Below are 26,428 nucleotides of genomic sequence, written 5' to 3'. Positions count from 1 at the left end.
GTGGATTTATTAGGATCAGATTCCAGCTCTCCAGAGGCTTAATCAAGGTTTGATTTAGACTAAGCTTGGGTGAACTCTAGTCCTGTCAACATGGGTAGAAGCTTTGAAGATGATACTATGACTAGCTGCCCACAACCCCTCTTGTGGAAGAGACCATGATGCTGCAGCATGTTACTTTGAGGTCTTTAGACAGAGGGCAGGAAATAAATATGCAAATAAATTTATAAATAAATGTTTAACAGGGCCTGGCATTCTTTATCAGAAAATATATGTTAGACATCTAAAACTTAACTCAGAGGTTCAGATAGCCAGTTCTGTTCACCTGAGTGATTTTGGTTGCAGACATTGTATGGGGAGAGGCTCACTTACCTTTAGCATCATCAACTGATCAGCTCATTTTCTAGCTTCTCACCATTTCTATCTTCTGAAACATCTACATTCTCAAATATCTCTTAGCCTCCTCCCTCCACAAATGTAGTTGAACAATGTAAAAGATCTCATGAGGATACTGCATCTGCTATCTTTTAAATAAAGATGAAAGCAAGTGTTCACATACTAATATAGGCAGCCTACCTCAAGATCCACTCTTGGATACTAAAACTTTTCATTAAAGGCAGCTTCAAGATGTTTAGCCACAAGAATAAAATGGGAAAATGCTGACAAAGAAGCCATTAGAAACCCAAAGGAATGCAAACCTCTCTGATTTATATTAATAGAGCACCTCAAAAGGAAGAACATCCACTAAGAAGTGCTCTCAGTAAACAAGGCACAAGCTCTTCTGTGCTTTTATATTTGAATCCTTTATGCATTATAACTAGAAAAGGATCAGCCAAAACTATCAACACAAGACCACTGATTCTTGGAATCAGATGCGGAAATGCCTCATTAATCATTGCTCAAAGACAATAAGGGCTTGGAGCAGTGTATTGTTAGTAATGGCAAGTTACATTTGTTCTGCAAAGGCTTTTCAGGTGAAGAAAATGATTTTCCTATCTAGGCTAATGGATCTGGCAAGGCTGAAAATGCAGCACTCTTTTCACTGACTGACTGTCCTCCTAATAAACTGGGTTGGACAAGCATGAAAACGTTAAGTTAAATCCATCATTAGTTTCATCTTACACTTGGGGAAGTTTATAACACAAAGTCACACAGAAACACATATAACTGTATACATACTTTCTCAACAAAATGTCCCACTGAGTGCAATGGACTTATTGTCTAACAGGCGAGTTTACAGTTACATCCATAGTTGTTTTATTGATATAGAGTGGGAAGTTTGAAAACCCTTGATTCAGAGAGTTCTGATATGAAAATGATTGAAAATGTCAAGTTGGCAGGCAGTTGTCTCTCAAATCATGCCTCTTTTCTCTATATTAATATTACTGGTTTACTTGGAAAAATAGCTTTGGTACATGCATTACATGTTTGGAACATGCTCACAGTAGTGTATTAAGCCCCTGCATTTACTGGGAACTAACCCCTCCTGCGTTCAAATTAGGCTTCATTCTTAAGAAGTATGCTTAGGATTACAGCCTTAAGGATGTAAATAGATATGTCACAGAGTTTTACAATTAGACCTCCTGCTTCTGTTTCTTGAATTTTCATACAAAGAAGACCTGGAATGAATAGAGTCCAGAGTGTTGGGGCCTGCGTGTTTAAAAACTTATCTTCATTCTATTTCTATGATGAAAATATTCCCCTTTCCCAAAGTTGTTCTTTGTCTTGCATGTGTATAAAGCAACAAGCTTTCATGGAGCATTTTTTTCAACAGGAAAACAACATTTCATGTCCCAAGGAACTTGATTGTTTTCCCTGCACTTTGCCATAAGGTTGGCATTAGCCCAAGACTTATATTTTCACTGATCCTGTTTGTCACACATATGAGTGGATTGTCATGACCATAGTATTCATAGTCTTCCTGTGCCATTATATACCAACAACCATATGGACAATGAAAGAAGAGATTGCAGCTGGGAGAAAACTACCTCAGGCACTTGTTCTCGGCTGCCTTTTGGGAAAGATCCCAGGATAGCCAGACAAGAAAATACCTCCTCTGAGCATGCTCTAGCTGGACTGTTCCACACTTCTGTCACAGGCTTTCCATCACCAATTGCTGAGTGAGTTTTCTCCATAGTGAATTTTATTAATGTACTTTTATCTTAATTGGGATGATTTTTATCTTTAAAATAGCAATAAATAAGAAAAAACAAACACCATTACTCTCAATGAGCACATTAAGGATATGTGAATACGTTCCAAAGAATTGCAGTAATATAACTTTCTGAGCTAATACGAGCATGTGACACTATGGAGTATGTAAGCATGAACAGACTTTCTCTAATGAAGCAGAATGCAAGAGAGAAAATACCTTCTTAGCATCAGTAGGCAGGTCATCACTGGAGGAACTCATAACCCGTTTGGACTCTTCATTCTTCTTTCCCTCTTCTTCCTCATCAGAAGAACCCCCTTTGTCACTAATATTACTTGCCAGTTGTTCTAGTTTTCTCTTCAGTTCCTTCTCTTCTATGCTGGGATCAGTGTGGGACTCACAAGGCTGGTAGAATAAAAGCAAGAGCTACTTAGCCATATGATCTAGTTTGTTTCATCCAAATACTTAAGCAGGTACAGTCACATCCATCTTTTTTTTTATGTTGGTCTAACTGGACCTAAGCCTCATTTAGAACTATGAACTAACCAGTAAACTTGAAAGTTTGTTTACACTGGATTCTTCATCATTCTGGGTTTCATCTCCTGATAAGATATTTTAGTGTAAACCAGAGGAAACACAGATGATCATGTAATCATGGGTTTCCCTTTTAAGAGCTAACTCAAACAACACACTGCTAGCCAAGAAAGGGACTGAAGGGCTTAAGTATAATGAACCATCTACCTCAACCACCATCGCCACGACAATTTCCTTTAATTGCTGAAAACATTGTGCTTTTCAACCCAAAATTGGTCTACAGTGTAGTTCATAAGAAACAGTTGCATTCAAATGGCATTGAGTTTCTCTGCTAGACGAGGGAGAAACTTTGCCTTAAATCTAGGGAGAGATACAGCTGACCAAAGAAACTAGGCTGAGCTAGTTATATCAAGGGACTGACTCCATATGAGGTCACTTCCAGAACAGTAGTAGTTCCAACTGGTAGTAATATAAATGGCTGTCCTAACCGTGAAGTGTTTGAAAGTGACTCCACATGATTAAAATTTTGAGAAACACGGAGAGTGTTGCCTCACGTGACCCACTCCATTGCCTCCCATAACTCTCCACAACCATGCTACTGTGGTAACATCTCTGCCCATACAGGCTCTCCACACTGGCCTAGAACTGTACATAAAGAGAGTCCTAAATGAAACAGCAGCCTTACATAAGCAGGTAAGGTTGACCACTAATGTAGCTGCCCATCAAATACACAGAAGGCTGGCAGAGAATAGGTGACAAGGATATGAGGGGTGGAACTAATGGGATCATACCTGTCCCTGCCCCCCACCTTGTATTTGATTCATATGAATAGGGATGTCTGGACAGAAACAGATTGATGCCATGTCCCCTACTCATCAAAGATTTTCATACCTGGCAGAATCGCTGGTAAAATGTTGCTGGATTGTTCAGGAAGCACACAGTGTATGTAAGCTTGGCACACTTCCTGAACATCAGTGAATCGTTGGCTCTCTCCAGCGCCCCTCTAGCGTTACTGAATCGTTCAGGGAGAGGGAATTTCATCTCCCTGAACGATTCAGTAACGCTAGAGGGGAGCCAACGATTCACTGATATTCAGGAAGTGCGCCAGGCTTACACACAGTGCACATTTCCTGAATGATCCAGCAACCTTTTACCAGCGATTCTGGTATGAAAATCTTCATCAGGTAGGTGTGAGCCAAGAATCTGTTCAAGGTCAGGGACACTTACATGTTACAGAGGCTGTGGGAATAAGTGATAGAATACACAAATATAATTGGACAAGCGAGTATCAGATGTATTTCCACGGTCATTATTATAACTGTGGCATATAAGTTGGACCAGACAGAAGACATTTCATCCACCAAGCACCTTCTAAACTACTTACAGCAGGCTACTGAGTGGTCCTCTTCCCAAACTTGTGGCGCACCCCCCCCCCCACACACACTTCTAAGTAAAAAGGCAAAAGCCCCCAAACTACTCAAAACAACTTTGTTGACTGACCACCAACATCATCAGTTTTTGTTACCACCACCATTATCACAGAAAAGGCCCTAATACCCCTCAACTGTGTGCAATCATACTCATCACCAAACTTCATCATCACTATCACTCTAGGCTTATGTCAGCTGTACAGACCACCAGGGAATCCACACAGCTCTATATCCAGCATGAGTATATTCAGGAACAAACATGGCAACTACCCCATTCTCATGCTTTATCAGAACTTCAACACAATTGTCAGTTTTTGTTACAGCTAAATGTGCTCAAGGGCATCAAAAACCTGTCTCCCAGGGCAAACCATCCTATCAGTCCCTCTACCCCTGCATCTCATGCCCAGTAGTTTTATGGAGCTCTGACATCATGAAAGTGATGTTTGCCAGCTACCATAAAATGCCATGCAAAGTGAGAAGAGGGATATAAAGAAGTATATAATGTATGTGTAAATAAATTTGAGATATTCTTATTTGGAATAATTTTCAGTAGATTAATTGCAAAGTGAAGTCAAAGGCTTTCGTGGCTGGCATCCATAGTTTTTGGTGGGTTTTTCGGGCTATGTGGCCATGTTCTAGAAGAGTTTATTCCTGATATTTCACCGGCATCTGTGGCTGGCATCTTCAGAGAATTATAATAATAATAATAATAATAATAATAATAATAAAATATTTATTTATATAATAAAATATTTATTTATTTATATCCCGCCTCTTCCTTTTTGAAGATCGAGGCGGGTAACAACAGAATTTAAAATACAAATAAATCACAGCAAGATCTCCCAACCCCCTATCTCGTCCTCCTTAAAATATCAATTTATAAAATAAGATTGAGTAATATAGCATCATATATTATGAAAGAGAAATTGTTTGTTATACGATGACAACAAAGCATAGGAGCACATGTGAACAGGTTACTCCTTCATGATCTAATCAGTCTGGATAGGCGAGCCTAAAGAGAGATGTTTTTACCGCCTTCTTGAAAGCCTCAGTTGAGGATACTTGGCGGATATCTTCAGGGAGGTTATTGCAGATTTTAGGAGTGGCAACAGAGAAGGTTCTTTGGGATGTTGCCACTAATCTGGTTCTACTTGACTGTAGGAGATTCTTCCCCAAAGAGCGGAGAGTACGGGAAGGATTGTATGGGAGGAGGTGTTCCTTCAAGTAAACTGGACCCAAGCCTTGTACTGTGCCTGGAAGCTAATGGGCAGCCAATGTAATGATTTTAAAATTGGTGTAATATGGTCAAATTTAGATTTTCTGGTGACCAGTCTGGCTGCCATATTTTGTACCAATTGAAGTTTCTGGACGTGGCACAGGGGTTCCCCATGTAGAGCGTATTACAGAAGTCAAGACGAGAGGTTACCAGTGTATGTACAACCGTTTCTAGGTCCTGCCACTCCAGGTAGGGTCACAGCTGGCGTATCAGCCGAAGCTGCTAACAGGCACTTCTGGCCGTCGCGTCAATCTGAGATGACAGCTGAAGCAATGAATCCAGGAGTATCCCCAAGCTGCGAATACAGTCCTTTAGGGGAAGTGTGGCCCTGTCCAGGACAGGTGGACTTATCTCCATACCCGTAGAGGGGCTACCAATCACAAGTACCTCCATTTTGTCAGGATTCAGCTTAAGTCTATTTTCCCTCATCCAATCCATTACTGACCTCAGACAGTCATTCAGAGGGGAGATGCCCTCCTTGGTCACTGAAACAGCCTAAGACATGGAGAAATAAATCAGGGTGTCATCAGCCCCATGTCTCCGGATGATCTCGCCCAGCAGCTTCATGTAAATGTTAAACAGCATGGGGGACAGAATGGCACCTTGAGGGATGCCAGATGTCAGCTCTCTCTTAGAAGAGCAGCTGTCCCCCAGCATCACCATCTGGAACTTTCCCGAGAGGTAGGAACGGAGTCTCTGCAAAGCCTAATACTCCACTCCAATACCTAACCCCTTTAGGCGTTCCAGAAGGATACCATGGTCTATGGTATCGAAGGCCGCTGAGAGGTCCAAGAACACCGACAAGGCCACACTTCCCCTGTCGATGCACAGACGGAGATCATTGAGCAAGGCGACCAGGGCAGTCTCCTTCCGTATCCCAACCTGAAGCCAGTTTGAAATGGATCAAGATACTGTATACTGTGTGACCCTGGTTGAGAGGAAATGACTTACATGTTAATCTCTGTGTTGGTTTGTTGTTGCATGGCAAGGATCACACAGTATATATACCCCACTCACTTCCGTGCCAGCATTCTCTGAAAATGCCAGCCACAGATGCTGGTGAAACATCAGGAATAAACCTTTCTAGAACATGGTCACATAGCCCAAAAAACCCACCAAAAAACCCCAAAACTATTAATTGCAAAAGCTTGACAGATATTACAGTATAGTATAAAAACAATCTAAAGAACCATTGCAGTTCCACTTCTTTATTAGACCAATCAAGTCTTTAAAATTCATTCTTTAAAACATATATGAAAATGAATGCAGAAGTATTGGTTAGAAATAGGAAGTAGAATTATATTCTGCATTTATAGCAAGTATTTCCCCCCAATGAATACTCACAACCTTCTGGTGTCACCAATATACAAGGGCTCTAAAAGTCAATGTGGAGAGCTACCTAAATGTAGTAATATTTTCCTTTCCTTTACAGTCATCCAGATCCCCTCAAAAGCTTCTCTGGAGAGTTGAAAAAAATTGTTCTTAGGCTGCCATTACTTATTGTGCTTCAGCAGAGAAAGAGGAAAAGAAGATTGACAGTGAAGGAAGCATCAGCAACAGGAGTTTCACAGGAGATTTTTCTCTTTTCCCATATTGTTTCTTGACAAGAAAGACTGAAATGCTCTTCTGCCCAGTTTGCAAAAGAAAATGACAATAGCTTAACTGTCAAACTGTCCTTTGGTGAAACTGTCCTTTGCATCCCACCATAAGCATTACTCACATACAAAGGGAGTTGGAGGGGGCATCTCCTGTTTGAGAAACATTGATTTATATTAACCCTATTCATTTCGCCCCTTCAAACCATGTATAGACAGCTAAGATTCATGATCAAGTGCAGCTGTGCAGATACGATCACTTGAACATACTATATAAACAGTTGGCACTCCACATTTCTGGCTTTGATTTTTGTGGATTTGATTATTTGCAATTTTGAGTACTATGTTCTCTCTAGTAATCTTTAAGTCCTCCAGCATAATTCTGGAAGTTGACCATAGAGTTGTGCTGGAGAACCTAGAAGTTCCTAGAGGAAACACTTCTATAGGCCTTTGTAGGTCCTCCAGTATGATTCTGGGATCAACGTCTGGAAGATGTTGATCACAGAGTTGCACTGGAGGACCTTGAGATTCCTAGAGAGATGTTCCCTTAGGTAAAAAGAATAGTGTTTGGGGTTTTAGCAGTTTTAGCAGTTTTTCCACATTCAAGGGGGTCCTTCAACCTTAACCCCAACGTACCCGACTATAAGCTGACTTCATGTATAAGTCAAAGGCAGGTTTGGGGGCCAAAATGATGGATTTTGAGATGACCCGTGGATAAGTCGAGGGTAAAACTTAGGTGCATGTAACAAAGGATCTAAAGGTTGAAGCAAAGGAAACCAATGCAAAGAACTTACAAAATTCCAGCATGTAGAACTGTTTGTGCTCACACTAAAGGCTGCATGGATGAGAAAGTAGGGCTTCTAGGACATATTATACTCTTGCCTTTAACTAGCTGATGCTCTTTTGTTTAATTGCTATAAGAGTTAAAGCATAGTACTTACATTGACCTGTAGACAAAATAACTCAGGTTTTTTATGTCAATTCTATGACGAAAATTTCTATTCTTATACAGAGTATATACAGTAGTTAAAGCTCCTTAGTCAGGACTTCTAAACCTCTCACCCAGCCCCTCTGTCTTGCTTGCTATAGGGTACAAATAAGGAGGACAGTGTAGTATTTTGATTGTTCTACCAAATTTCACTTCAGTGACTCTCTCTCTCACACACACATACACACATATACACATCCCATGATTCTTGCATATTCAGTTTTTATACTTTGTCTAACTGTTATGATTTTACAGTTTACACTACTGAGATTGTTATTTTTAACCATATGCTTACCTTTACTGTATTTCTATTCTGTTTTTAAAGATTATATACACTGCCCTTTTAAAAACTGGACCCAAGGCAATTAGAAATTCGAAAGAAAATATGCCAGTGTTAAAAATCCTTGATTAAACTGGAAACTGTACAAAGTAACTAGGGAAAAAAGGAGCAGGTTCTATGTGTATTTGTGTTTCTCTTTCTCTCTTTTAAAATTTTCCACAATGTTCTCCTATCCTCCTAATGCTAGAAAAGTTATGTAAGGATCATTACTAACTCTAGATTTGAGCTATTGCTATTGCTCTATCTTTGGTAATAAAATGGAGCCCCCCTTCAGCAACATAAGCATATGTCATCTTCTCTGAAGGCCACAATATTCAAAACACATCACAGCATTTCCCTTTATATAATAATTGTACTGGCAATCTCTGAAAATGTCTGCACTCCTGATATTACCTCTTCTGAGTGAACCAGGATCTTTTCCTCAAGACGGTTCAGCATGCGTTCAATAGCTGACATGCGTTTATTCAGTTCAAGCATCTAAGAGAGAGGAAAGAAGATAGCATAGAACAGAGCCCGCCACCACAATTTTCTCAGAAGTTAAGGAAAAACTGCATAAAAAGTTCCCATCACCATTACCGTTGAAATAAGTGGTCACAGAATCATAGCAGATCCCTGATTTCAACCACAGCATAAAAACAGCTGCATGGTAATTTTAAATTATTCAGACATAACAAGATAAGGTTCATATTATTAACAGAATATCCCAATAAATTAAAAACAAAAAGAGTTGGACTTCATATTATTTTTGTATTTTTTTAAAAAATTCTCATCCACAGAATAATTGCTCATGTGAACCATCAGGCTGTCAGGGTTTAGGCAACCTGGATTCAAATTCTAGTTTAGCAATGAATTTTGGGAATACGGTTTCCTATTTGGAAGAGAGGACAGACAGTGATGACATTCTGATACAAGTAAATGACAAGAACAACAATATATAGCTATACCGTAAATGCACAAATGAAATTACTGGTTTCATCAATACCAAGTTATACACAAGTGATAATTTTCAGGCTCTTAACATGGTGGCTAAAAACTTAATCCCAGGGAAAATGATGAAGGGCTGCTCTTTCTCTTGGAGGCTTCCCAGTTCCATAAGAATTAGTTCATTAATGGTCTCCTGTTACATAAAATCAATACACTAGATCAGAATGTTAGCATTTTCTTAAGTTATATTATTATATGGAAAAGAAGTTAAGAGACAAGATGCTAGCAACAGAGAAATAGGATACCTAGTGGATTTCTATGCCAGAATATAAATATCTTGTGTAACAGTGAATGCACAGCAGCACATATTTACAAGTATTTCATCTTGCATTAATGAGAGATTTTCACACGATGCTCAAGGCAGAGATTGACAACTGGACTTGTGCCACCAGAAGGTAAACAATAAAGCTATTTACTTCTCAAGGGAGAAAGCTAAACGTACAAACTTTACCAATTTATCTATGCTTCCAAAAACTTTCTAAAGTAATGCTTGTATATAAAATCTGACAGTGAATCTGAAAGTAGATCTCTCTTTCTCAGGATGAAGACAGAAGATAACAAATTGAACTGCTAACTGTGAAGGAAAGATCCAATAAAAATGGCAACAGGCACTAATTTGGTAAATTGCTGATACTAACACCAATTTCATTAAATTGAAATATTCATCTATATTTTAACATTGCAATCATTAAGATTTCTAAATCCATAGCTATTCAAGGTCTCAGGCCAATCTCTCTTTCAGATCTTCTAACACAAGATCTGGAATGTTTTGCATAAATAAAACTGATGCAGAACTTATTTAGTCTAAGGACAGCAAGAGCTAATAGCTATAAACAGAGCTATAAACAGAACAACAAACTTGTTTGCTAAGGCTTTGCTGGCCAGCTGGTTTGAAGCAACAGAAATAAATAATTTCCAGAATATTAGTCTGTGTTAGTCTGTTGCAGCAGTATAACATTGTTCTATGATAGTATCATAAATACTTCAAAGGTTATTATGGCATGATAATCTTTAAAATGCTATAACATTTAAAAACAAAATTTTAACCAATGAAGTTCTTTGGCTAACACTAATGTATTATTTAAAAAATAATCTGAGAGTGTTTGTTGGCTAAATTTTAGTTTGGCAGATATTTGGCAGATATTTGGCAAACATGAGTGAACATGAGTGAACAGTGTGATGCGGCAGCTAAAAAGGCCAATGCTATTTTAGGCTGCATCAATAGAAGTATAGTGTCTAGATCAAGAGAAGTAATAGTGCCACTGTATTCTGCTCTGGTCAGGCCCCACCTAGAATATTGTGTCCAGTTCTGGGCACCACAATTCAGAAAGGACATTGAGAAACTGGAGCGTGTCCAAAGGAGGGCGACAAAAATGGTGAAGGGTCTGGAAACCATGCCCTATGAGGAACGACTTAGGGAGCTGGGGATGTTTAGCCTGGAGAAAAGAAGGTTAAGAGGTGATATGATAGCCCTGTTTAAATATTTGAAAGGAAGTCATATTGAAGAGGGAGCAAGCTTGTTTTCTGCTGCTCCAGAGAACAGGACCCGGAACAATGGATGCAAGCTACAGGAAAAGAGATTCCACCTGAACATTAGGAGGAACTTCCTGACAGTAAGGGCTGTTCAACAGTGGAATGCACTTCCTCGGAGGGTGATAGAGTCTCCTTCCTTGGAGGTCTTTAAACAGAGGCTGGATGGCCATCTGTCAGGGATGCTTTGAATTGGATTTCCTGCATGGCAGGGGGTTGGACTGGATGGCCCTAGTGGTCTCTTCCAACTCTATGATTCTATGATTTTATTAACGTTACTGAAACTAAGGGGGGATACAGATGGGTGTCTCTATACCGCCCTTTTTTGCCCCTTGTTGGTGCCATGTTAGCCAACGCGCTCCCTAAAAAGGAGCCGCTCTATGCGGCTTCTTTTTAAGGGTGTCATCATGGCGCTTGCATGCCATGATGACACACTTCCGGTGAGTGCTGTAGCACATGGGCACCGAAAGTAGTGCTGGATGCCCAGCCGTATGGAGCCCTAAAATTGGCCCCAGACCGATGCAAAGCACCAGTCTGTACTCTTTTCTCCATTGTTACGAAATGTACCCATATTTTGCCAGACTATTTTCTTAATAGTTTCTGTGCAATAAGTTAGATAATCACATAAAAACAGAGCTCTCTTTTTTTCTCACTCTTCTTGAAGCAAAAATAATTAAAAAAATCAAACAGAGTGGAATATCCCGTGGAATTAAAATTCTCCTCTGAGCTCTAAACAAAACCATGCATAAGAACAGCTCTGTAGCTCTTTTTCTCTGTAAAACTGGAAAGCCTTCTATAGGTCAAGGGGGCTATATGGACACCCAGTGCTAAATACCGCCCCAAGTGCTTTAGCTAGACAATGAATGTGGTGGCAATAATATGGTTATCTACACTAAATGCCAATAAAACTGCAATGACAGAGCCACTTCTATTTCAAGAATAAATGGATTACCCCTTTACCTCAGCCCAATTCATTAGATCTTTACATCTGTATTTCTGTAGCTAAAGCAGGTTTGGTTCTTCCTTCATAAACTCCAATTATGAGGCTTAATGAGTCGATGACAAAAGCAGGCTACAACCACACACGCTAAAGCATTATCTACCTTTATATTTATAACATAGATACAATCATTGCACAAATCCTGATGGAAAATGCCACATGTTCTATAACCCCTGCTTAGAAGTATTCATATCTCACTATAATACTAATGCTAAAAACATGACCCGTTAAATTGACTGGTTCTCCTTTGGCTAAATAATTTTTTGAAAATTTAAATGACACAATAATACACCCCTGCATGATGCAGTCTCGTGTGTGAACTTTCTGAGCCATTGTCATAACCTCTTGTTGAAGACGTTTGAACATTCCTGTTTATAACTGTGTATGGGACTAGCTAAGGTCTCAGAGGCCAAGAAGGCTGCTAGAATGGAGCTCCAGTAGAGATGCTCATTCTTCTTCTGTTTCGTCTCAATTAAGTATTCTTGGAGTTATGCCACCAGTTGCTTTTCAAAGTCTGTTGAATTTCAAAGAGGCCTGCCACATGGCAGCCCACCCCTCCCTCAAAACATGCAGAAGTCACTATACGGTTCTTTGTGTTGTGTTGTAGGTGTGGGGCCAAGGATTAGAATGAATGTTTGAACCTTTTCTTAACTGAAATGCTAGGTTAATGGGACAGGGGGAGTCTAGCTTAAAGCAAAGTAGAAAGGAATGTCAGCAAACAGAAGAAACAATTCATTACCTCTTTTTTTGGATGACAACTCTTTAAAGCAAAAGCTTTTTTAAAAATTAAAAATATAAAATCAAGTTAATTAAAATGTTTAAGACAGACACAACAATAAAGGCTTCTTAAAGATTACTATAAAGAAGCAAGAATTATCAGAACAGAAAACATCACGTATTTACTGGTTCATATCTCTTGATGCTGCTTAAAACCTCCGGTCCCTGTAGAAGGTAGCTGAGGTAGGGGAGATGAAGTCAGCTGGATGACAGAATGATAGAATCACAGAGTTGGAAGAGACCACAAGAGCCATCCAGTCCAACCCCATTCTGCCATGCAGGAAATCTAAATCAAAGCATCCCCGACAGATGGCCATCCAGCCTCTGTTTAAAGACCTCTAAGGAAGTAGACTCTACTACACTCTGTGGGAGTGTGTTCCACTGTCAAGCAGCCCTTACTGTCAGGAAGTTCCTCCTAATGTTGAGGTAGAATCTCTTCTCCTGCAGTTTGCATCCATTGCTCCGGGTCCTGTTCTCTGGAGCAGCAGAAAACAAGCTTTCTCCCTCTTCAATATGACATCCCTTCAAATATTTAAACAGGACTATCATATCACCTCTTAACCTTGTCTTCTCCTGGCTAAACATCTCCAGCTCTCTAAGTCATTCCTCACAGGACATGGTTTCCAGACACTTCACCATTTTTGTCGCCCTCCTTTGGACACGCTCCAGTTTCTCAACGTCCTTTTTGAATTGTAGTGCCCAAAACTGGACACAATATTCCAGGTGGGGCCTGACCAAAGCAGAATAAAGTGGCACTATTACTTCCCTTGATCTAGACCTAAAATTGCACTGGGCTTTTTAGCTGTCGCATCACACCGTTGACTCATGTTCAACTTGTGGTGGTAATTACCATGACTAGTAATTTGGCCAATTCTCATTTAGATTAGCAGTATTGCTGCTAATTCAGATTCAGATGATAGGAGATCTGTGGGTTATGAGATGGAAGTAGTTTTAAATCAGAAAACTTGTTCATTTTTCTGTTGCAAATACTAGGTTCTGAGTATGAACGGGTTTCTCTTGCTGAATCTAAGATTATTTCTAGTTTGCTCTTTGATTGGATAGGAAGAATCCCCTCATTCAGCAGACTTAAGACATATGACTAGTTAGTGACAAGTCACTGTGACCGAACCCTGGAGAGAAGGGGAGTTATGCAAAAAGAGAGATTTGTTTAATGATAATAAAGATTGTGCATGCCAAGACATTTTCTGATTTAAGGCAATGATGAGTTCAGTTTTGAGATGCGTTATTATATGGTTCAGGGGTAGCCAAGGGCAGCTAAAATAAAGACTGCAAAATGGAAGGCTTCTGAAAAGATAAGAATGCCTGCAAATAACAAATGAAAGATGGTTTTTAAAAAGGGCTGTAAATCTCTGTAACAAAGGAGGAAAATTTAAGAGCTACAGTATGTTTCTCAGTAAGAAAAGGAAAGGGTCTTTTCTTCAGTGTTTTTCAGTACAAAAACTAATTTGTTCCAAAAGCAAGTGGCAAATGCTGCTCTATTCCTGGCAAATTTCTGAAGCAGAACTGGAGCACAGTATTTGTTTCACAAATTAATTTATAGCTAAACAAGGCCAAAATATATGGGATACACCACAAGTTCAGTGGATCTTCTTTCATATAAAATTCTAAAGAGCAGGGAAAGGAGATCAGGATTGGGGGTCATGGTGCATAATAAGTTTTTCCCCCATCACAGCCCTAATGAAAACCAAATCTCCACACCCTAAGCTTTTATCAGCCTCTCTGTGAAACTCCTTTTAACTGGTGAAGACTGAATTATTTTTCCCCATCTCCTTGGCCTCAGAATAAGGTTGGCCTATCGATCCTCTTAATTTTTCTGAATCCAGATAATGAGAATTTCCATTTGAATGTGAAGAGATAATGTGGGCAACAAACAGACCTTCCTCAAGTCCCTGGAATTTGGAAAAACCTTGTTTTAATGTGTGTATGTGAGGGGGAGGCTTTCCAGTTGATCCACTCCTCTCAAAAAACTGGAATTAAACTTCTGTTCACTTCTGCTTTTGAAAGAAGTGTAAAATAATCATACTTAGCCTTCAGATCTCTAGAGTTTGTCAATTCCTGCTTTCATTTAAACAAAAGGATCAAGACTTGGAAACAACTGCAGGACAGCATTAAAATATGTCATAGGCCAACAAATATATGCTGCATGAAACTTTATGCAGCTCCTGGCCCTGAGATTTCATTCAGACCTGAGATGTGAAAAACATTTTAATTATTATTTGTACATCTGAGTTTTTACAACAGGCATTTTGACTGGCGTTTCTTCAAAAATGAAAAAAAAAACTTAGAAAATTGCTAATTTATTAAACTAGAAAACTAAATTAGTAACTTTAGGAAAAATGTTCTTCTCACAAGAACACACTTGAAGAATTCAGTGATGTTTTTATGATGAGCATCATTGGCCTACGTGCAGCTATATGGCAACTGCAGAGAGATCTAACTGTAGGACCAGCACAGGCACAGCCCCTCTGTGTTCTCAGTCTGTAAAGTATAATGTTGCAACATTCTGCAGCTTCACAGAAATTACTCTGGAGTTTGACAACTCCTCCACATAAGGATCTGGCATTGGCTCTCTTTGCTCCATGGTAATCTTTTGCCCACCAGCATCTGGAGGTTAGTGAAGTAAAGCAGTACCTGCCTTTCCTAAACATTTCCAGTTGAAATCTGAAAGGTGCAACTGAAGCGGTTGGCTGGCTACATCAACAGCCAAACCCACGTGAGTCATCTACAGGAAGTAAAATGTTCCCAGAAAGTTTTTGGCTTCTATCGAAAAGACATAGCACTCCTGTGGAAATGTACTCCAATAGTTCAGTTACATCAATCATGACTTCTGTAAAGAGCACTGTCTTGTTTTCAGTTTGGGTTTTGGCCAGAAGAAAAACAGGAAACCTCCTTGTGCTTTTACTACAAATGGCGCAAACCTTCTGCTTGCAGCTCTGCAAACTGTGTAAAGTGAGGATGGTTTTTCTGATAAGATTACTCATACTTTCAAACTTATACATATGGGTCGTTTTTTCATGTCTGTAAATTAGAAACCGATTAACATAATATATTTAAATGACACGCCTTGAAATTAAAATCTCCTGAATTGCCAAATGCTAAGGATGACTAGATTATTATGGACTGGGGATACATTTTTGCAGGTCTGCATTTGTACACATGCTTGTGCTGACAGCTAACCAGGAGACGTGTCTGAAATTATTTTCTCTATGTAGTTGAGCAGCGGATACCTTGTTATTAGGGCTACAGTTAAAGTACATAATTTCCTGAGATTTTGTCAATTAATTCGTGTATATGTATATTTGCATAAATGTGGCTACAGTGCGCCATTAGTATACATGGGGGATCTGTTCCAGCCCCCCCCCCCGCATAAGGGAAAAAACACAGGACCTCAAGGCCTGTTTGTTACAATGGCTGTGGGCTCCTGCGTGAGGCGCTGCACACGCACCACAGGCACACACAACATTTTAACATCCGGAGCTTAGCATCCACGTAAGCTTAAAGCCGCAGATGGCAAGCCTGTATTTGCAAAAAGATTGCAGAGCACAATGTTGTAAACATAATAATGAAGGAGCATGCCCCATCAACCCCATTACATCATCTTCCAAGAAAAGATTAAGGTGCAGTGCTTGCTATTTCTGAAAAATGAAAAAGCAAAAACTGAAACCCCGAAACCATAAGGAGCTGGAAGTCCACTTCTGGCTTTGAAAAACAGACATTTTAATAGATAGATAGATAGATAGATAGATAGATAGATAGATAGATAGTGCAGGAGACCCTGTACAACCTACTGAAAAGATGAACTGCCAATCCCAGAAACTTCCAGGAGGATAGCTCACCTTTTGCGAGGGGCACAAAAAATTAAACAGTGCAAGAAACTGGGGAGAAGCTTTGAAGGCTACCAAAATAGCCTAGAGAGTCGGTGCATATCACCCTACCAGGTCTATATCAAACATTTCTTATTCAAATAGATTCCTACATTGAACAAAAAGACATCCCTAACATCTAGCAATCATTTGGACGAATTTTTTTAAGCTATCTGACGCGGGGGATCAGCAACTTTTGCCTGATTATGCAATGGACTGCCCTCCTATAGGCACCCATTGTTTACAGTAGTTTCTTTCTTTCATGGAAACTTGCAAAGAACCAGCATCAGTCCACAGAGAATTAATTTCAGTAACACTGACATGGACTACATTATTCAAATATCTAGAACATATGGATCAAAAGATTGCAAGAGCTGTGCTACATTGTTAGGAAGATGTCCAGCCTCTTGTCTACCTGATTTCCAGAGTGATTTATGTTTTCCTGGGATGAGGCTCGACTCCTGCGTTTTGTGTGATGTGGGGGATAGGCAAAGGACTTCTGGGCTCCTTTCACATCTTCATCAGAGGTGTCCATATCAGCTGAATACTGGGATGGCTGCTGCTCATTCCATGGGATGCCTTGGGGAACAAAAAAGAGTTACTCAGAGTTCACAGCAATATTTGTGGGCTTTGAAATTAAAATTAAAAATTAACTTTTGTTTCATGGCAATATGAGGGAGTAAAGCAGAGTGGAATAAAAATGTTTCAAGTATTAGCAAAAGCACTGAAATGTATTTTTCGGCCACTTGCTAGGCTTCACATAAGATGTGAAGTAACACTGAAGAAGTGATGCAACTCACTTTGACTTCAGATTTTTTTATTTTTAAGAGAGGTTTTTGGCAAAACAAAACACAAAACACGAACAAAATATGAAGCAGTGTAACTGAAAGGAACAGAATTCCTATATAACTAAGGACATTCTCACATGAACCGCATTCTCACAGCAATCATGCTAGTTAACGAAAATGGAAATATACCAGTTTGAGAGCAGTCATTATTGTATATCTTCACAATCGCACAACTAGGGCGGTTTCTACCATGACACTCTCATCCACACCACCCCTTAACCCTGGCTCCCTGCCCTATGCCCTACCCACCATGCTGGGTTTTTAAAAAACATTTTATTTTTTATTTTTAATGCAATTCCAGAGTTCTGCTAATATGATTTAAGTTTAAAAATAAAGAAATTAAAAGAAATAGAAAAAAGGGTGGGAGGGGTAGGGGGAAAGGAGGAGATATTAACACTATGTGACTGTCAATAGTGCGACTGCTGTAGCAGGAACATTTTGGAATGAGGTCTAATGAGCCTGCAGGGATTGGGAGCTTATTGGTTTTCCCGTCAATGAAAAGGGGATGCCCTAACAGCAACTATAGATGCCCTAAAAGGGGATGCCCTAACAGCAACTATAGATCCCAGGTGACATTGTGTGACAAATATCTCCAAAGGTGCTATTATACAACTATAGTTGCTGTTTAAAAGCCCCCGATGACCATCTCCTAAGACTTTGCTGTTTGGCCCTTTTTCGGACTAAATGGGGTAACAGAGAGCTATTATCTCTAAGTGCCCCTAAGTGGGGATCACAAAGGACCCATATTCATAATCTATAAGCAGGAAAATCTTACAGGCACCTATAAGCTTAATAAGAAAATTGTGGCTTTATAGAGAGAAGGCAGCTTCCAGTGGGAAAATAGTTTAATCTCTCTCCCAATGCCATAGTCCCAAACTGAACCAAAAGCCTCACAGCTGCTTTAAGAAAAATGTCTAAAGATAGAACATCCGAATGCAGATCTTTGTCATCACATATTCCTTGGTGCTAGGTTTGTGATTTTGTGCACATATTCAGAAACCAGAATGACTTCACACATGCCATTGCCATATATAGTTGTGGCACAATGCTTCATGCATCATATATGCTAGTGCAAAATGCAGCAGCTATACAGCTGACTGGCATGCTGTACAGAAACCATATAACACAGATTTTAAAGGCATTGTACTGGCTATCACTGTGCTTCTGATCTAAATTCAAAGTGACAGTCTTCAAAGCCCCAAATGGCTTGGGATTTCAGTACTTGAAGAAGTACTTCTGAATACTTGAAGAAGCCCTCTGTGTCCCACTGCAAGAAGACATGGGGCACACTGGTAAAGGAATGGCTTCCCCTTACAGACTAATAGAAATCCACACTGGTGTTATTCTGGTGCCAAGGCAAAACATGACTTTTTATTAAAGCCTTCAAGGCCTAACTCATTTTATTCAATTTGCTCATGTGTCATGTTATTTTCAATTGTTTAATCCGGTTTTAATTTGTCTCCTTTTGAATGTTAAATGGTTCAATATGCTTTTAGTCTTGTACAATTGTTTTTATTAATTTATACTCTTGTAAACTGATTTTATTATACACCACCCTGAAATTCTCAGATGTAGGGCAGGACATAAATATTTTAAGAAATAAGAATAAATAAAACAGAGTAACTTATTTTGCTACATCATTAAATCCATTCTTCTTATCAATTTCTTAAAAAATATCATAATAACAATATTATAATATCAATATCATAATCTTTTCATAACTTTAGGCCAATATCATAATCTCTTCATTGTTTAATTCACTAGTTTACTCTCCTGTAGTATTCTGAATATCTTAAGGGATTTAGAGATGAAAGTTGTGATGTATAGTAGTAATGCTTTGATATTCAGGCAAATGTGAAAGATATTAATGGAAGAGATATTCTTGTTAGAGGTATAACTCTAGAACTGTGGTATAATTAAGATCGGAGATGCTCACTTGTTAAGAACTTTTGCCACAAGGTCTGGGGTTCTGTCTGCATTTTCTACCGTACCTCAACTTTGGTTTCAAGCTACTGTTTAAAATTTGTCAGAATTACCTGCATGTTATCAAATGTACTAACAAGCTAAGAACATATTGAACAAAATTTGAAGAACTGCAGATGTCTAATCTTTGCTCCTTGCACCTTCCAATTTCATTACCTTGTTAAGGGAAAACACATTAGGGATAATTTGGTTTCCAATAATCTAATTTGCTAGATATTTATAGTATCTATAAAGCACTGAACCCTATGACACAGTGAAAACTTCTGGGGGAAATTGGCCTTGGATGCATTGTGAAAGAAATGTCCAAGAAAAGATAACAATGATAACGTCACCGCAAACACATATTTCTGGCAAGCAATGTAAAAACAGGAACAAGCGGCATATTTGCCCTGACAGATGATGTTGTACGCTTAAATCAATATGGTACCACATGGACTATGCAGTAAGTACTTACAGCCATTAGAATTCTAGGTCTGTTTTTGTAATTAGCCTGGATGTGCTCTTCTGCTATTTATTTTAGGCTCTAATTTTGGGACTTAGGCATCAATTTATCTCACACTATGAGAGTCAGTTGAGGGGGAATGGGGTCAAGAGTGCTAGCTCTGCCTTCACCTCCCTTGGAGAATCATAGAATCCTAGAGCTGGAAGGGCCATCCAGTCCATGCAGGAACTCTCAATCATAGCATCCCCAACAGATGACCATCCAGCCTCTGTTTAAAAACCTCCAAGGAAGGAGACTCCACTACACTCCAAGGGAGTGCATTCCACTGTCGAACACAGTGCCAGGAAGGTCCTCCTAATGTTGAGGTGGAATCTCTTTTCCTGTAGCTTGCATCCATTGTTCTGGGTCCTGTTCTGTGAAGCAGCAGAAAACAAGCTTGCTCCCTCCTCAATATAACAACCCTTCAAATATTTAAACAGTGCTATCATGTCACATCTCTTAACTTTCTCTTCTTCAGGCTAACAGAACAGTTCCTGTCCCTGCCTCCATGCATGAGCTGGGAGATAAACTACAATGGGGAGCTGCTCTACATCTGCAGGCCCCTTACATGATTTAGAAACATCAATGTGGAGGCTGGTTTCAGGGGGTAATGAGACGGGTTAGAGCTGGTGCACTTATCTCTGCCTTCTCTCACTATCTGGTGAATTTAGAACTTGAACAGCCCTACGGAATGTTAAAGAAGAACCAGAAATCAGGGTTTTTCAGATTTCATTAGAGGTTTTTCAAACAGGGTCAGTGTGTTCCCTGAATTCAAGGAAAAACTATTTGTTTTCCCTTCCAAGTGGAATATAACAAAAACATAAATTATACTTTTCTTTACTGAGAACCAAACTAAACAATACATGTAGCTTTTTATTTTTGTAGAAGTATTCCTCAAATGGTGGAAAAACATCTATCATAACACTTGAGTATCTTCACATGTGTATGGGCTTAATTTACAAGTGAGAGTCAGTGTGGTGTAATGGTCTGAGCACTGAATTGCGACTCTGGAGATCAGAATTTGATTCCCTGTTCACCCATGGATAACCTAGGGATGATCTTAGGAGAGTCGTATATGATTCAGGCCCAGAAAGCCGCATGACAAGTTGGCCTTACTGTTATCATGGCAAAAACGATTTGAAGGCACATAACTATATCAATGTACAAGTCTAGTTGCTCAACACTTATTTCTCAAGAAACCCAGTTGTAAGGGGTAAACCATAATTAAACACAGAGAAAACACATCTTCCTAGCCTGACACAAAGATTGCTGCCCTAATGGATTCATTTAAGCTGTTCTTTCAGCAGTGTATCTGCTGTGACATTAATAACTCCATCTGACTGATCACAGTTAGTCTATTAATCTTCCATCCCATAAACATGCTTTCAAGAGAAACACTTCATGAAATGGTGATTTTCTTCATAACTGGACCATTTGGTGAAACTATCCTCAGATGGACTACCTATAGTTGGAATTGTGGAATTATATACAGTTAGCCCTCCATATCCATGGAGATGTAAAGTCAGCCCTCCATCTGACTAATATTCTGCATCCACAGATTCAACAGGCCACAGCTTTAAAATATTCACACGCATATACAAAAATCCAAAAAGCAAACCTTGATTTTGCCATTTTATATGAGGGATATCTTTTCACTATTCCAGTGTATATAATTTGAGCATCCACTGATTTTGGTATCTATAGGTGGGTCCTGGAACCAAACCTCAATGGATGTCAAGGGCCCATTCTGTGTGTGTGCGTATGTGCATTACGTGTATGCTCCATGTGTCTATCAATACACATAAACTACCATGTCTTTTCTTGAGATTTTAAACATTTCAATGAGATTGGTGGGAGGTGGGTGTGTTCTTTTTTTTAACCATCATTTTGAAATCCTTGCCACAGGAACCATTTTTTACTCTTTCAAGAATATATTTTCTGGTCTTCCACTCATTTACAATTACATTTGTAATTTATTATTTGTAAAATAATAAATCTCAACTATAGTAATTGTATGCAATTTTAAAAACATTCACATAGTCTAGTATGGCAGAGCCCATTTTTGTGAAGTGTTTGTGTTACATTAGTTCCTGTTTGTATGGAAAGACTGATCAATCTCAATGCCCATAATTAAGAAAAAAAATCCATACTATTTATACTGGTTACTGGAAATATCTGGTCATTTTCTCAGTCCAAAATTAGAACTGCAACCTAAGATTTCTTGGATGGAGTAACATTATACTGTGCAAGTCATTCCTTGTTCTGAGAAAATACAAATGATAATGTTTCCTTGGGTGTTTTGCCAAAGATGAACTTTAGTCAGGTCAGGAGAACCTACCAGCCTTGGGGGTTCTTTCCAGGTTTTTACTATGCGAGTTCACTGTAAGTCGGACCTCAGTGGTGAATTCCTGTTCAGGTGGCGATGTCTGTTGTCCTTGCTCCTGCAAGATATGGTGGAACATGGCTGCCAGGTCTGCTTCAGCTATCATTGATTCTTTCCGTGATGCCTCTTCCTCAGCACCTGGATATTCTTCAAAAGTCTAAGAGGGCAGAAAATCTATCAGCATTGGTAAACAGGCAGTTTATCCCTACATATGCTCTCATCCTCTTTATAAAAATATCCAGACTTTTTAGATCTGTATAAACACACCAAAAGCTTTCCAAATCCATAAATAAAGTTGCAATTTTGTTTTAAACAGTTGTGGCAATGCAGTACATCAGTGGTGTAACATCATATTTTATCATGCTGTTAGTTTGCAACCATATTAAATCCTATGATTTGGTACATAACCTAACTTACTAGAAATTAACGTTCTTATATCCTGTTTGTTACACTTTAAGGAACAACACTGGTATTTGATCCAACCTTTGTTCACATCAGGGATGAGAGAGAACTGTCTGGATCAATCTAATTTGAGATTTCTCAACAAATATGTAAATTAAAAGTAAAAGATTTTTTAATTTTTATCCACTAATATATTCTCCAATGAAAAATGCATATAAAATGTGTACATTCATGGAATGTGCACATAAAATGTGTATATTAATGAAAACTGCATACAAAAATAGATTACATTAAAGGAAAAAAGATGTAAAATTGGTATATTAGGCCAAACTGTGTATCAGAATCCATATAGTAAGAGAAATGTGCACAATGCATTTTAAAAAATGTACAAATTGATACAGAAACAGAATGGACTGGAAAAATGAGAATCAGAATAAATAAATAAATAAATAAATAAATAAATAAATAAATAAATAAATAAATATAATAAAAAAAAGAGAATCAGAAAACTGAAAGTGAAATTCATTCATCCCTTCATACAATCTTTACTCTGGTTTACTAGATGAGAATTAAATTTTCGAAGATTCTGGATATTTTCATTGTTTGGAGTTCATTGCGGATGTATATCTGACACAGCGCTATCCCAAGGTAAATGAAATTGCGGGATCATCGGGAAAGGGACATAAGATAATAAGGAACATAAATCAATTGTCTAAATAAATTAGTGCCACCCCTGTCACTTGCTATCTTCTTTCATAGCTTTCATTAATCTGTTCCTGGAGGGACAAATGCATGACCAACTAAGCTACCAAACAGCAAACACTGAAAAGAAAAAGGGAAAGGAGAAACATGAAGGCTCAAAGGAAGATGCAGAAGTGCATGCCACCACCAATACCTGAAGGCCTTCATTCCCAGGAGAGAGCTGCAGAGACTGACGACGAGATTGAGCAGAATATTCTGAGTCCATTTCAAAATCAAAAGGATGGACAGACAGCAGACGCTTTGTCTTGCGCATCTTAGAAAGCACAGAAAGTTTTAGAAAAGAATCCAGATTTCATTATATATCACATTGATTTTAAAAGATTTCAGAAAGTGTCCAAAAGAGTATGACAATGTGTTGGACCCTTGCTGGTCTTTCTCGTGTATGAACCACTCATGGCATACAAGAAGTATTCTATAGGTATTTATATTAAAAATAAACAAATGAAATTGTGAAAATATTTTTCCAGTACAAAAATACAGAAATTAATGAGAACAGCAGAAAATAAGTTTAGAATTTTTAATCCTGAGTTTCAAATTTCAAGTTATTCAGATTTCAGTCTCCTGAAACAGTGAATGAAATGTAGAGTTGAAGTTCAAGATGTGAATTTGTATTTGTGGAATTTTAAAACTAGTTTATTTTTTTACATTTTCAATTATACAGTCCGCCCTTGCCTTACATGGGGGATCCATTCCGGACCCCGTCGCGTAAGGCGAACTCCACCTATGCTCGAGCCCCATTGGAAACAATGGGAATCGGTGTGGTAGTGTGGCGGCGTGGCGGCACTCGCGCCCATTCATTTGAATGGGACGCACCGCCCCTTGCGCCCCACAGCTTGAGCACGTACGCTCAAGACCACGTAAAGCGCGCCCGCATATAACGTGGGCGCACTGTATTGAGTTTTTACATTTCTAAATGTCTGTTTGTAAAAAACTGAGTTTTTATGGTTGAGCAGCAGAGAAAATCAATGAATGGATGAGTCTGGGAGAAATTCTGTTTTGTTTTTAACCTAAAGAGTACATTCTGGGTCAGCCTGCAGTGAATTTCAAATTTCACAAATTCATGTTTGACATAATTTAGATTCTGAAATGCATATTCTGAAAAGTAATTTTGGCAATTTCATACTCAATAATTACTGTTTAAGTAACATAAACAATTGTTTACAGTTATTCCCAAAAATTCAATGTAGGTGGACGTCTGCCTCCACTGTAACTGAAAGGTTTCCATGAGTACAGTCTAGTTTAATTGAATGAAAAGACACCTACTGATGTTCATGCTACCTGGAGAGAAGATACAGAAAAGCAGAAAAGGCTATATGAAAACACTAGAACCCAACATCAATTTGGATGTCAATCTGGAATTTTATCCAGGGTTTTCCTCATGGGAAGGGGAATCATTTTCAGATTTGGGTTCTAAATTTTGTATCCCTCAAGTTCTTTCCAGAATTGCTTACTTAAATAATCAAAATGTCCCATCTTTTAGGCACAAAACCTTTCAGTCTGTATTTCATATCATGCTTAGATCATCTGATTACTTATCCATTATGAATCACTTGCCCCAGAGAGGTAACCCTCCTGTGAATACACTTAATATGGATCAGTCATTTGTTAAGATACATGCTTTTGTATGTTCAATCCCAATGGTTATATAGTGGCAAAACATAGATTTCTTTCTTTAGATTTCAATAGATACAGAGCAGTATTTCAAATCCTAAGAAACTACAGCATGCAGAAATGAGAGGCGCAGTCCTAGAAATATTATGGCTCTGTTTAAAATGACTCCCCAGGGATAAGATTTCTGAAATCAAAATGAAACAGAAACACTTCTTCTCACATGCAGAGAGAGAAAGAGAGAGTGAAAGAAAGAAAGAAAGAAAGAGAGGGAGGGAGGGAGGGAGGGAGGGGAATCTTTATCCGTGACGGCACAGCATTATTTATCTACATATATCCATAGACAGATATATCATTAATATATAGGAAAAAAGTATTTTGTCAGCATACTTACCCTAGCATAGCGCTCAGCTTCTGCACCATCTATGACGTCATTGGCCTCATCATCCTCACTGTCCTCTTTTTGCTGGTAGAGCTGGTAACCACCTGAAAGACACATACGCTGATATATACTGAGCCGTATGACTAATATGGTTCAATATGTATTTCTATTTCATCTTCACATGCATGAATGAGAAATTTCCACAGTTTCCTCCCTGCTATGGAAAAAAAAACAAATATTTATGTGAAATTCTTGCCCTGAATTTGCCCATCTCAAAGAGTTTTGGGAAATTAATCTACATATGTGAAATATATGTGGAGTTTTTTACTTGAAAATCGTGTGTTTGGGGTAAAATCCTCACATTTTTCATGTTACCCCCTCTTTTCCAGAAACACATGTGGTGTGTGTGCTTATGTGTGAGTGTGTGTGTAAGACTGATGTGTTTTCCACAAATTAGATGTGTTTTCTGAAGTAGTGTTTTTTTTGTTTTTTGTTTAAGTGTGGGTTTTGTGTGTAAAATATATTTTTAACAAAAAGAACCCATCTTTTTTTAAACGAAACATTTCTGGTTTGACCAAAACATACCAATGTTACATGAAGAATGTGTTTCTAGGAATGGGGGTGGGAGGTGGCAAGAAAAACAATTTTTCTGCATAAAAAACATGATTTTTGTGCACTCCCTCCTCAATATATTTTTGCTCAGGATAATTTCCTAAAACACTTTGGGATATATGGCTACTAGACAAAAACTGTACAAAATTCCCATCTCTGTGTTACTCCTGACCAGGCGTCCCAAGTGGAAACCCATTTTTCAGATGGAAAAAGGCTGCTTAACAGCAAACTTTATTTCCATGCCACCTGACCTTTTTAGTCTCATGCGGGGGCAAAAAACCTTACAGGGGGCTGACAGGCCTTTTTGAAAATACATTTCACCAGACATCCTTTCTTGGGGAAAACAGGGAAATTGTGAATATTCTTAATAACCCTAGTTGAGACTGGTGCTTTCTAATGTTCTTCTCCTCAGACATTTGGAGGTGGTCAAGGTCTGTTTTACACTAAATTAGATACAACTGGCCCTTCTTATCCATGAAT

The 26,428-nt window shown here is 38.7% G+C and overlaps 1 protein-coding gene across 7 annotated transcripts in view; it reads right to left on the bottom strand.

The window, feature by feature from the left end:
• MLPH (melanophilin) overlaps positions 1–26,428 on the bottom strand; it is a 105,044-nt gene that overhangs the window by 29,430 nt on the left and 49,186 nt on the right. For 6 of the 7 annotated variants that reach the window (XM_089477858.1, XM_089477857.1, XM_089477855.1 and 3 more), the window contains 6 exons: positions 25,349–25,440; positions 23,480–23,599; positions 22,138–22,339; positions 16,903–17,066; positions 8,706–8,789; positions 2,369–2,554 (listed from right to left, as the gene is read on the bottom strand). In XM_089477858.1, the coding sequence (XP_089333984.1) occupies positions 2,369–2,554; positions 8,706–8,789; positions 16,903–17,066; positions 22,138–22,339; positions 23,480–23,599; positions 25,349–25,440 (848 nt within the window). The remainder of the gene's footprint in view (positions 1–2,368; positions 2,555–8,705; positions 8,790–16,902; positions 17,067–22,137; positions 22,340–23,479; positions 23,600–25,348; positions 25,441–26,428) is intronic. The other variant, XM_089477861.1, reaches the window with a different exon arrangement.

Source organism: Sceloporus occidentalis, unplaced genomic scaffold (genome assembly GCF_023333645.1).
Source record: "Sceloporus occidentalis isolate IW3139 unplaced genomic scaffold, rSceOcc1.0.p SCAF_12, whole genome shotgun sequence".
Taxonomy (NCBI): domain Eukaryota; kingdom Metazoa; phylum Chordata; class Lepidosauria; order Squamata; family Phrynosomatidae; genus Sceloporus; species Sceloporus occidentalis.
This window is presented reverse-complemented; position numbering and strand designations above follow the sequence as displayed.